The sequence below is a fragment of the Babylonia areolata genome, chromosome 1, assembly GCF_041734735.1.
Source record: "Babylonia areolata isolate BAREFJ2019XMU chromosome 1, ASM4173473v1, whole genome shotgun sequence".
Classification (NCBI taxonomy): domain Eukaryota; kingdom Metazoa; phylum Mollusca; class Gastropoda; order Neogastropoda; family Buccinidae; genus Babylonia; species Babylonia areolata.
This window is the reverse complement of record NC_134876.1, coordinates 76,034,082-76,047,653: the sequence shown is the minus strand read 5'-3', so window position 1 is coordinate 76,047,653 and position 13,572 is coordinate 76,034,082. Positions and strand designations below refer to the sequence as shown.

Genomic DNA, 13,572 nt, shown 5'->3' with positions numbered 1-13,572 from the left:
CTCACAAATGTCGTCTGCTTCACTTAATGGCAAAATATGTGCAACGCAAGTGTATCTTGTCTGGAAATTGCCAAGTCTCTCTTGAAATGCGTGCTTCCGTACACTGCGACCATGTTTATTAAAGCTAGTGTGCTGAATGGCTGGTTTCGTCACGTGGCCTCTCTCGGCCAATGACAGAGGGGGTTTTCCTACATAGTGACTAATTGTTTACGTAACTAGTTTATCCTTATTTTGAAAGTGACGATTGGCTCGTAGTTTAAAACTTAACCAATGAAAAGGACATAGATTGAAAGAGAAGGCCTTGACCTTTAAAACGATATATGATTCGACTGGTCGATTCCAAGAGATTAGGGAGGGCAAGCTTGTCAAAGTTGATCAATTTTGCAAAGTCATAGGTGATCAGAATGATGGGTTAGGTATTTCAAGCACACTTTTAAGGCAAAAGAAGACACACTTATGCCTAGATACTTCAATATGAGATAAAAGAAAGCCTAAAGTTTACTATGAAGTCAAAATCTGACAATCAACAACCTGACCCCCACCCGCCTAAAATCGGCGCTAGCGGCAAAGTTGGTCAGGTGCAAAGCGACTCATTCCGTGATGGATGGTCACATTTCTTAGAATTCAGTCTTTTAATTCTCTCTGGATGACGGAATGCGTGAGCATTCCTACATAAAATGTATTTGGATTCGAACGATGGAATGGAATAGCATTTTCCAAAAATAAAAATACATCATGCGCTGTACATGTGATTTTGTGATTAGCCAAGCAGAATGTGCTATTCTGGGTCACACCACAACAGAATGGTATGATTGGCCAGCGTGTCATGAGTGGCCCGTCACGCACACGCACTGACAAAGTCACTGACCGGTCATCTGCTCGCGTGCCAGCCTGTTAGCAAAGCGGGTTCTTCTCAAAATGTTGTGGAGCGAACAAGGCAGCGATAGTACTGTATTAGTGTTGCCGAAGTCTTGAAATGCTACAAACTGAAGGGTCGGACATTGAAGAGGTGGATGATGATGAAGAAGAAAGTGAATTAAGTGCAGAAAGCGAGCATGGGTATGGTGATTTGGAGTGAAAAATTTGCATTATTTTCTACATAATGGCAAAACTGTGAAAATGAGATGAGAAATTAGATTTTTTTTATATGTCCTAGCCCAACACATAATAAACGAGTTCTGCAAGTTTCATTTTCTTACTCTATATTTTGTATTTTTTGTTTGTTTTTTTCCAAACCCTTACAAATGGACTGTCCGTGGGGAAAAACAAGGGAGAAAACTTGTCATCCCGAGTGAGTTAAGAATCAGTTATATTACTCCCTTTGTTTGGAAAACTTAATGTGTCTTATCGTTACCCCAGTTTTCCTTCTGAATCATTTCAATTGTATTAGCAACGACAAATCAACAGTGTTGCTGTTTGGTTCATTTTGAGACAAAAGAATGAGGCTGGGTTGGTTTAAATGTCACCTTATTCCCCCACATTGTAGGGAATTTTAAAACCGTTGCTTCCCTTTGACTGCAGAAAGGCCAAGAAAGCATTAAAGGCCAAAATTATCTGTATCAGCTAGACTCCAAAACGTTACACAGCCAAATAAATTGTTTTATGACGTTAAATGGAAAAATATGGCTACACAGTCAGTTTCTTCGTTCATAAAAAATGATAGTGGAACTAGGATTTTGTTTTGGTACTGCTATTGCCACAGGTGATGAAAATACTAGTCTTAAGTCTTATTAGGGGTTGACTGGCCTGGAAATGGTTAGCGTCATGGACTGATGACAGAGAGGACATGGGTTTGAGTCCCAATGTTTTATTTCGAACTGTGGCTGGCACCTATGCAGAGCTGAGAGGTGCAATGGGCTGAAATGGAAAGACTGGGACCATGCAGTTGATTATCATCCACTTCACAGATGCGTCTTTGACCAACAATGCAGGTGTCTATATCACTCTGGCCTGTTTGATACAACTTTACAAGGTTATATTATAAATGAAAACATAGTGAACAGCCTTGTCACATGGTGTCAAACCTTAAATTCAAGTGGGGTGGGATGGTGGGTGGGAGGAAGGCAGGGAGGGACATTGTGGCATTCCTTTCCCTTGTGGGGACATCACTTGGTTTGGCTCTGTGACTAAGCATCAGGAGAGGGTGTCACGGGTGTATTGAACAAGTGGCTGCCTGACTCAACCAGTGCTTTGTGTGAAATTGTGTATGAGTAAAGCCAAAAACAGAATGGGAAGTGGTACAATAAAAAGCAAATTAAAACAAACCAAACCAAAAAGAACCTTACAGATATTACAGTGTTTGTTGATAAGTCGTTTTATTTGCATTTTATGTCCGTACAACATGGAAAGATATCAGACAGAGAACTGAGGATGTCCACACTGCAGGCATGAGTTAGTAGCATGTAAGCATGTTGTTGTGTCCCTGTTGCAGAATCGGTTAGGCTTTGGATATCTTATCCAGTGTTCACTAGTGATCAAGGTTCGAGGCCCTATTTCAGCATGGTGTTGTGTCCTTGGGAAAGGTACTTGACTCCGATGTTCTTCTCTCCACGCAGGTGTGAATGGGTTCCTGACTTTGGTTGGGGAGCATTGATATGGCAGAAGGAGAGGATCAGGCCTCTGCCTTCCTATGCCGAGTCCTAGAAATATTGGATATGAATTCAATACCCCTGTGGCTGTAAGAAGCTATGGGACCTTTAAGCTTTTTTTCTTGTTTATGTTTGTTGTGTATTGTGCAGAATGCTCACAATCAGCCGCAACTGTGGGTTGTCGCAACGCTTCAGTGGTTCACTGAGCCAGCAGGAAACGCGCCATGTGATGCTACGTGTGAAAGTGGCCGAAGTGAAGAAGAAAGAAGTGTGTGTGGTCGCCTCCACAGGTGTCAAGACCATTTCCCTTCTGACAGATGATGCTGTGAGTGTGTGTGAGTGATTGTGTGTGTGTGTGTGTGTGTGTGTGTGTGTGTGTTAAATGAGCAGCTGTAAAATTGTATTGTTGGCTCACATGTGTGCTTACACACAGCGCAAGTATGTGTAGTAAGCCTCTGTGTGTGTGTGTTCGTATGGTAAACTTTAACAATTCACATTTTCTCTGGAAATACTTTGTTGACACCAAATTGGCTTAAAGATAGGAACAAATTAGTTTTTTCCCCACTCAGTCTAATGATAATGTAAGTGCACTTCTGGGAAGGCACACAAAATTTAAAGAAGCAAAAAGTGTTTCCAGAGTCGGGTTGCTGTTCATTTTATTTTTTATTCACAAAACTTAGCACAAAACTTATCTGACAAACTGGCACACTGATTGAAATAAGTTGTTTCATCATTTTTAGTTCAAATAGGAAGTTATGTGTATTTTTTTGTGCGGATTTGAAGTAGTTTGTATCCTTTTTTTTTATGATTTAAAGCAAATTTGGGTTTGATAGATAAGTGGAAGAGCTGATGTCTGCAGCACAGCCTAGTCTCATTTGCCTTAAGGAGCTGAATGGTTAAGGTAATGTCATGAAATGTGTTGTTTTGCAATGCTCTTTTTCCTAATATGTTTTTGTTTAATGCAGTTGAATTCTTTATTAACCTCCTGAGTGCTGCACATAATTTTGACTTGCGCTTCCTATTTGCCAGGTGGTTTTGGTTTTGGTTGGTGATGGTAATAATTAACCAAAAAATTTATAGCTTGTAAACTACTACAAGAAAGTATATGTAACCCATACTTTTCGAAAAGGAAAATGAACAGACTATCAAATTCTGATAGTTAAAAGTTCATTTTCCAGTATGATTGTATATACACATGTCCTTGAATTGCAACACCTCTCTGTGCCATGCCCACCCACTTCATGCTCACTTTCAGACAGTATCAAAGATGTTAACAGTGCCCCAGCTGGCCCACAGTGCAGGGGTGAGGGGAATGAGCACTGTTCATAATTTCGCCTGCAGACGATAGCTGTGTGGGAGCATGCTTTTCTAAAGCTGTGTGTATCAACTACCCCCATCCTTCCTCCTCTCTGCAAACCATCATTCTAACATTCAGTCACATCAAGCGAACCATCCATCTATCATTCAGTCACATTAAGCGAACCATCAAACAAAATTTGCCACTCCTTGCACTCAATTCATCATCATGAATGACTTTTAAAACTTCTGCATCATCTTGGAAGCCAAATCTCAGTTTTTAATATATATATATATATATTTTTTTTTATAGTTGTAGCACACTGCTGTTTCAAGCCACTAGAGTTAGGTTGTGGTTTGACATCTGCCATTTTGAAAGCATAGTGAGGGGGTTACGGACTCTAACATCCAGAAATTATCACACTGAGCATGATTGGCTGTTGCTCCTTGCAGATAATTGAAGTAGACATACTAAGCTTTCTGACTAGTGGCTATTGGGACACGTCAACTTTAAAATAGAACTGAAACTGACTTATGTTGGTCATGGGGCAAATAGTGAAGCATTTTTTCAGATGTATATATACATCATGGGGCACTGAAGAGGTCAAGTCAGATGGTCCTGGTACAACCTCATGCAGGTTGGCTGGTCTGTTATTAACAAAGTATCCCACTAGCTCTGCTGTTTAGGTTTGCTGTTTTTATAATATTGTAGCGCTGTGAAATAGGTGGTTGTGACATGTTTGGTGCTGTGTTGACAGGAGTCCTTGTTGCTGACCCTGAGCCCGCTGACCAAGTTTCCCCTGCAGGTGACCATGCAGCTTCTGTATATCAGCCCTGACCTCTCCCAGCCCTTCCCCTCTCTGCATATCCCACCGGCGCCGGTCGATATCATACCCTCCAGTCCCCCTCCACTACCCTCCAGCCCCTCTTCAGCAGACAGCTCCAGAAGGCCCCCCCAAGGCACAGGAGAGAGGGAAGGTGGCAGTGGTGAAGGTGGTTCTGAGCAACAAGTCAGAGGGACTCAAGGTAGCAGTTGTGAAAGTGATTCTCAAGGACAAGCCAAAGGGACTGAGAATAGTTGTGATGGAGACGGCCTGTCCAGGACAAGTACTGCTTTAGGGATGGGCAGCTCAGTCAGTACGGCTCTGCAGGGAGACATTTCAGCAGGTAGAGAGAGCCTGGCAGCTTCCAGGTGGTTGGCCATCCCAGGGACATCCCAGACCTCCTCCTCCTCATTGTTACTGCCTAGCGGAGAGAGCAGATACGTCAATCTGATTTCCAGCAGAGTCCGTGCTGATGCATCGTCGGCAGAGGCAGCCAGACTTGTTTCATCCTCTTCTGTCACAGAGTCATCGTGGTCTGTATCCACTACAGTGCTGTCCTCAGCAGCTGGTTCTACGCTCTCCCTGACCCCCGACGGGGCTCCAGTGGCTCGTTCCAGCGTTGCTGACGCTGTTTCACTGCCATCATGTGTTGATTTTCCATCCTCCTCTGGTTACAGCTGGCCCCTACCTTCGTCTGACAGTGATGTGCAAGTGTCTGGTGTAGCCATTACTACCCCATCACCGGCCACGCCATTACCTCAGGCTGCTGCTGAAGTTCAGAGAGTCAGAAGAAGTGCTCGAGTGCGTTCTCGCACCAGGAGAGTTGTTTGAAGGGAGACAACTGATTGGGTTCAGTTGGTTTTTTTTTTATGCTCTTTGTAATTACTTGCTCTTCTGCGAGCATTAATGTGGTTAAAATCCATGTTCAAAGTCACAAAATGGGTAATCAAATTTTTATTTTATTTTTAAGTTTTGAAATATTTTCGGTAATCATGAAAAAGAGAGATGAGGTCTGGCATTTGGTCTGAATCAAACTTAGTACAGAAATTGGTCACAGAATGACAAAATTGAATAAAATGCAGAAGTATGATAGAGTCTTGATTCTTTTTGCATTATTTTAAAAGTGAAATCTCATTTCATAGTCATTGTGGCCAAAATATAAATCTATGACATGAACACAAATCTTTATTCTGTGTGTGAACCCCCCCCAGCCCCCCCCTTTTTTTTAATGTATGCATATTCAGGTATGCTTTTGTGAACTTGAATGCTTACATACGGGTGTTTGAAACAAGTCTTAACTAAAAAGACAAAAAGAGTCCAGAAAGTTTTCAAGTAAAAATTCAAAATGAAATCTTTTCTCATTGCTTGTTTGATTTACTGGGAATTTGAAAGCTGAGAGGAAGTGACATGGTGTCAGATTTTGGTGGGGCAGATAAAACCTGTGAATTGTAAAACAAGTCTTAACTAAAAAGACAAAAAGAGTCCAGAAAGTTTTCAAATAAAAATTTAAAAATGAAGTCTTTTCTCAGTGCTTGTTTGATTTACTGGGAATTGAAAGCTGAGAGGAAGTGGCATGGTGTCAGATTTAGGTGGGGCAGAAAAAAACTGTGAATTGTCCGTTTGAATTGTGAGCTTGAAGTGGATAGTGAAGAAGTCTTTTATGTTTCTACCAGACCAAGTCTGTATAATATTGTTAACAAAGGCAGTAGGTATTTTACATTTTTGCAATTAATGCATGTCATGTTTATTATTTTTATCTATTTTTTCTTCTTTACCACTGTTGTCCCAAGGATAGAGTTTGTGTCTGATGTACAGCTTCCAATATTTGATGATGATGAGTGAATAATATGGATACTTATATTTCATATATATATATATATATATACAAGTATATTCCCCCATTTTTATATTTGACCTGGTGAAATGAAACTTGAAATGAATAAAGGTCTGTAAAATGTGATTGTTGTAATTGTCATATTTCTGTTACGTGGTAAAATAAATCATTTTACATTTTGAAAATTTAATAATAACCCCCCCCCCCCCCCCCCCCACCATTTATACATTTCTGAACACAACTGACAAATAGTCCTGCAAAATTCTGCCTATGGACCACAATTGACATATTGTCAGTCGTAAATATTAATTTTGGTTTTGGCTGTTGCTATTGACAACGGATAAAAGTAGGATTTCACCACGCAAGAGTGTCAAGGGAAAACTACTGTCTGAGCATGCAATGTTTGAAAATTCATTTGGAATTATTACCAAGTGAGCCACCCCCCACCTCCCCAAACCCCATGAACTTTTACATTACTGTATTTTAATTAATGTATTTCATTCAAAATTAATGTTTTACACAAACCAATGGGAGGCCATCAAGGCCTGACCAGTGCATTGGGCTTATGAAAAGGTCAGGCTTCTGATCCCTCCCCACCCCCCTCCTTTTTTTTCCCTTTTTTTCTTTTTTAACAGCAGATGTGTAGCATATATCATATATGATTCAATCTGCAGGCTCAAACACTTCCTCGAAACTGAAACTGAAAACTGTACTAGATGTTGCTTTGGTGATGACAACATTTCTCTTGTTATGTTTGTGGGTGATGACTGTTCACAGTGAGGGTACATACATTTTTGTTGTTGTTGAATAAGCAGCCTCTTGACAACTTGCTAATGATGTCATGTTCCAATAACTGTTCAATCTGGATTTTAGATGGGAAAAAAAAAAGTCAGAAAAAAAGTCTGCTTCAAGGAATTCAAGCAGGGAAAAAAAAAATCAATATTTCGAACCCAAAATCATATTCTCTCAAGGTTAGGTACGAAAGTGACTTGTTTTTGTCAGCTTTGGCACCAATTCACAGTCATTCAGATGGGACTTGACAGGTGATCAATGCAAGAAAAACCTAGAGACTTACACCTTGGCTTTCTTTAATAACCAATTGTTTGGTATGATCAGTATAATTACCTTCATCAAAGGTATGCATAGATCCGAAGTACAGACCCTGATAAAGTTATTCATATGGGAATATTGGTTAATCAAGAAGGTGATTTTTGAACAGTCTTCAGGTTTCTAACATCGTATGGCTACTAGCTACACAACGAAGATGTTTTGAAAGATAATACTGTTGGAGCAATACGCGCAAGCATGTTATATAATGACAATAATGATCATAATATGAATGCTAAAATGGTATGTTTAGCAAACTTCATGTAAGTTGGAACCTTTTGCATTTCACAAAGAAATAATAATAATGCAAAGGAACATGTCAGAATCGATAAATACATGCGCCGCCGCCCCCCCCCCCCCCCCCAACTCCCCCCACCGACCCCCCCCGCCCATGACACAATCACACACAAAACACACACACACACACGCACTACATACACATGTGGCATGGGCACAAGCACGTGCACACACACACACACACACAGACACACACACACACCAATTAGTGACTTTTTTGAAAAATTATTATTCAACATTATTCTATGCACATAACAAAGTCCTTGAACATAAAACACCATCTTAATCTGCTAAAATGCTTCTACAATTACTGCCATTAAAAAAACAAACAAACAAAACAACCGTAGCATCAAGAACAGAAACTAAAAATGATGGTGGTAATCCGAGTCCAGCAAGTAATACTGAGCAACACATACTAGATTACACTGGACTTAATTGAAAGTACACATATCAAATTATTAAAACATATGATCATATGATTATATTCAGGCACACATGCACGTACTTATTCATAGAACACATACTCAGACAAGCATGCACAGAGCGAGAGAAGGAGTGGGGGGTGAGGGGATGAGAGGATGGAACAGTGGATGGAGGTGGGTGGATGGGAATGTAAGAAAGAAGTGGGCGGGGAAAGAGAGAGACAAAAAGACAGGAGACAGACATGATAAGTTAAAAACTTCATGATAATACTGGTTAAAAAAAAAGAGAAAAGATTTACTGTCTTCACACACACACACACACACACACACACATACAGTGTTACACACATGTGCAGGCACGCTCACGCACACATACACACTCCTCGCACCACGTCTAATACCACTCAAAGTGAAAAGACGTTAAATTAAAGAAAGAACTCCTCGCACCTTCTCTTGCTGCATGCCTATGTTTCACATTCTTTGTCTCATATTCTCTCTCTCCCCCACCCCCCATCTCCCCTACTCTCTCTCTCTCTCTCTCTCTCTCTCTCTTTCACACACACACACATGCTCACATACACATTGTGATAGAGACTGTGAGAAAACATATGTTCATGGGACTATTGTTTCAGCTTATTTATGATCTGCTTTTTCTTTTCAACCGGTGATAAGTCATCTAAATTGGCTTTTCGGATATTGGAATGTTTGTTCCATAAATTCACCACACATATGAATGGGAGAGGTTACAAAGCTGTAAGTTATCTTAACATGGACTTAACTGTCAACTTATTCTTTGAATTCGATACGGTTGATGGTGGGGTACGATCGAATGGACTACATTTTGCCTTTTTGGTTTTTAACATGAGGATCCTGCTATATATAAGATCGACATTCATTAGATTGAAAAGAACTATGTAAGATAAAAGAATTTGGACCAAAAGCTATTGCAAAAAGCAAAGAAACAAACAAACAAATCTGCGAACTGTCAGACACTTTTCAGGATTTTGTTTTTTTATTGGCCAAGTCTAAATACTTTTTTTTTTGTTTTTGTTTTTGGACCTTTGATGAGCAATCGCCCCATATCTGGTTGAAATTCATAATTTCTCATCACACACTCCTGTGCCTCCCCCCCAACCCCCCCCCCCCCCCCGCCCCCCCATTTTTTTTTTTATCCACATAGAATTTAGAATTATAATTCTTTGTGCTGGACCGCTCAGTCTTGGCCAACGCGGGCAAAACTGAAGTGAACTGAAATGTATCTGCTATTTGACGCATTGGAAAAACCGCCAATTTTGGAGACAGCATGTTAAAATGTGTAAGCCTACAGTGACATTTCTTTATAATTTGGTAGTCATGCAGCCCCGACACGCAATCTGAAGTTGATATATCAATTATTCAGTTGAACAGTTGATTTTTTTTCTTTGAAACAGTTGAGCAGTCCTGATACAGCTCTGTGTGGTCAGCTGGACTACAAGCAACAAAGTCCATCCTCCGACTTCAAAAAACAGCTTGAAGGGGTTGAGTAATCCTAAACCCTTAAGAGATCAAGTCACCTTGTGTGACTGAGACGAACGTATTAAATGGCTGAGCGAACCCAATAGGCAAGGGAGGTGTAACTTAATCGTTTGAACAGAGTCATGTTTCAGCAGGTGGACAAGAAATCAGTCATTCCAAGTCTCCCTAAATCTGTCTCTCGACCCATCTATTAACTTGCCTATCAGTTTACCTGTCTGACATTATCTGTCTACCTTGTTCCTCCAACCGCACAAGGACAGACGCACACGCTTACACACACACACACACACACACACACACACACACAGATGTATGCATACTCACAACACAGCGGTACACTATATCTTTGCAGTGAAGCGGTCGATTTTCCGAACATCATCATAGACGTTATTGATGCCATCGAATAACAGTGACAACGGCACTGCCACTACTGCTGTTACTCAAGGTAAAAGAAGGAGAGGAAGAGAAGAAAACCGTTCAATGCTCAGCCTAATTTCCATCTCCAAACATCCTGTTATTTTGCCATTTCACAGTCTCACCGACATTGCCTGGAAAATCACAACCAAAAGCAAGAAAACCAGCAGCAGTGGCAACAAAAGTAACAATAACAAGCACCACCACCACCACCATCATCATCATAAAATAACTGATCGATCGATCAGCCAATCAACTAACTAGATTATCAGTCAATCAAAAAGATCTTTCATCTTGACAAATTCGACCCATCATCATCATCGTCATCAACATCATCACCGTCGTCGTTTTCGTCGTCATCGCTGTCATCATTACTATCAGAGTTCTCAGCACGACGTATCCTACCCATGTGCTTCATACTATTATATCACGAACTCTCGTATCCACTGCTAAATGAGAACTTACACACGGTTAGGCCAACACAACATAAAATATTATAATGAGGATAAACAGTCCTGTTATTTACGTGGAAGAAGCCGGCATCTTTCAAAGCTTTCTGTATTGTGGGAAGCATTCCAGCAGTCTTGCTCAGCGTGTGATGCTGTTGAAGAAAGAAACGACTTAAGTCTTCGATTTGACTCGAACACACAACCTGGGAGAGGGCGGATTCAATGTCAGATGTCGAAGACCCTCTGTGATTGTGGGAGGAGGGAGAGGAAAAATAGCGGCGATGAAAGAAGGACTAAAACGTTACAGTCATAAAGTAATGAAGAGGGGAGAAAAAAGAATCCAACACACTTCGTTCTGGATTTCGTAACGTGATATATTTAAACCCCCCCAATCAAACTTTTATGAACTTTGTCGTTCTTGTACGATATTCTTGTCTCCGTTCTGCTCACAAGCCTAAGGTGTGTGATACTCCATCAGCCGACCCAACGACCGTGCTTATCACCTCTGACAATCTTTGTATTGAGTTCATGGTGAAGTCAGCCAGAGGCCTTTTACAGTCCGCAAAAGAAGCTCACACCATTCATCTTGGATATGTCATGTTCAACGAATTTGCCGATTAACATCCGTGTTATAAGAAAAAAACTATATATATACAACACAAATAATGTCTTTCGTCAGAGATACACCGTTAACGCAAACCGCTGCAGTATTTTAGTAGTTGGATACGCACAGCATATATACAGATCTATCATCAACCAACCGTTTTCATACAAATGTCAGATATCACTTTATTCTGCAGACAACTTTGTGTACAGACGTTTACTGTGTTCCCAATAATCTTTCACAGATTATGTATGTATGTATGTATGTATGTATGTATGTATATATGTATGTATCTCTCTCTCTCTCTCTCTCTCTCTCTCTCTCTCTCTCTCTCTGTGTGTGTGTGTGTGTGTGTGTGTGTGTGTTATGTATATAATTGTATTGTTAGACAAACCGACAGGACATTCCGTTAACTCGTAAAGCTCATGATCTGAATAATTTGAATAAATGTACTGCATGTACAAGTATTCAAGGGAAGTCTCTTATCTTAGTAATAAATCCATATTGCACAACTGTCTTTTTTTCGATGTTGATTTTTTTAATATATTTTTTAATCTTACATGACAATATGACAATCATTTCAAGACAAACCACAAGAAAATCCAGTCCTTTTACCTGTGCTCTTCACTTACATCTTGGATTTTTACTGCGAAAAAAACAACAACAAAAAGCAAACGAAAAAAGAAAACAACAACAACAACACACACACACATAAAAAACCCCACACAGACAAAAACAAACAAACAAACAAAACAAACAAATAAAATATATATTCACATTTGACCGTGTATGCCCCTAATTATAATCGGTGGTTGTTGGAAAACTCTGCTTCGAATTACCCCCCCCCATCCCCCCGTCGTGCCCCCCCCCCCAAACAAACAAACAAAAATTAGTTAAACATAAGATGTTGGCAAAGAGGGATACAAATGTATGCTATGTCGAAGATGAACAATATGGATGCTGATGCGTATAAATCCTGTCCACCGCTCTGTCTGCTACTTTGTCTGTGCGCACTACAACATCAGCTAATCTCACGACACTGGCTGTTGAATTGTAGCTATAGTGTACACAAATACGCGCGTGCTCTAAGAAAAGCAGACCACCTACCGAAACACCATGGAGGTTATTACTAAAGTTAACGTGGGAAAGCAAACTTAATTAAACTTCATCAGATATCTAAAAGCTGACAAAAGGCCTTCCAGAAATATCTACTTTTAAATTAAAAGTCTAGAAGTCACTGAAACAGATGCCAGAATCTTCTGAGATTCAGAGTTATACGCAGTTACATGTACAGAATAGATGGTCAGGGCTACACGTACGTTTGAGGAGGAGTGGGGTGGTGGGGGGGGGGGGGGGGGGGGGGGGGTGTGTGTGTGTAAAGAATGTCAAAAGTCTGGGATGTAGGCAAACAAACTTTTAAACTTCTTCATTGTTTTATACAAAACCTCCCAAACATCATGTGTATGGACAGCTGGAATTTCGTTAAGCTGCAGGGAGAAACTAAGTCACATGTCATGGAAAGCTCAAAGTGAGGAGTCGAAACGTGAGGGAACAACAACAACAACAACAACAACAAAAGGGGTTCAACACAGGCATGGGTAGCTGTAACATCATGTTAATCCAATCCGTATACGAACAAAACACCGTCGGAATATACGGTGTGAACTGAACAAAAAGAAGAAAAACAATGGGTCATAAATGTCCCAGAAGAGGATACAGAGAACCTCGCAAGTGTTCGCACACGACAACATAAACGTCACCAAAACTCTGGCCGATGGTATACGAAAACTTTTCAGATCCAAACTATTTACATGCAAAATCTCATTTCAGTCGCCAGTGTACCCACACATAGCGTTTATTGAACACGCCATTTGTCACGAGAATCCGAGATGTGACTGTATAGAACAACATCTGAATTTTAAAGTAAATGTACTGAATCTCACCACGATCCTTGATATGTACAGACGAATTTCAAAAACACTAGACATGAATGCACATGAGAATAGTTGATGTGGCTACGATGACTTCATTCAAATCCTGAATGAGGATGCGCACAAATTCATCAGAATCCTTGACACGCATACACCGGAAATCCATAGACTCCTAGTCGTAGATGCGAAAAAAAAGAAGAAAAAAAAAAGAAAAAAAAAGAAGAAAAAAAAGAAAGAAAAAAAGAAGAAACTCTATGGGATCACAACCAAGGATGCACACAAGCTGTCCGG

At 40.3% G+C, this 13,572-nt stretch overlaps 1 protein-coding gene across 1 annotated transcript in view; it reads left to right on the top strand.

The window, feature by feature from the left end:
- The window catches only part of LOC143287620 (germ cell-less protein-like 1), a 34,332-nt gene extending 27,664 nt beyond the window's left edge, over positions 1-6,668 (top strand). Inside the window, exons 13-14 of the mRNA XM_076595744.1 lie at positions 2,739-2,913; positions 4,643-6,668. Of these exons, the coding sequence (XP_076451859.1) occupies positions 2,739-2,913; positions 4,643-5,539 (1,072 nt within the window). The 3' untranslated portion in view covers positions 5,540-6,668. The remainder of the gene's footprint in view (positions 1-2,738; positions 2,914-4,642) is intronic.
- The last annotated feature ends 6,904 nt before the right edge of the window (positions 6,669-13,572 follow it).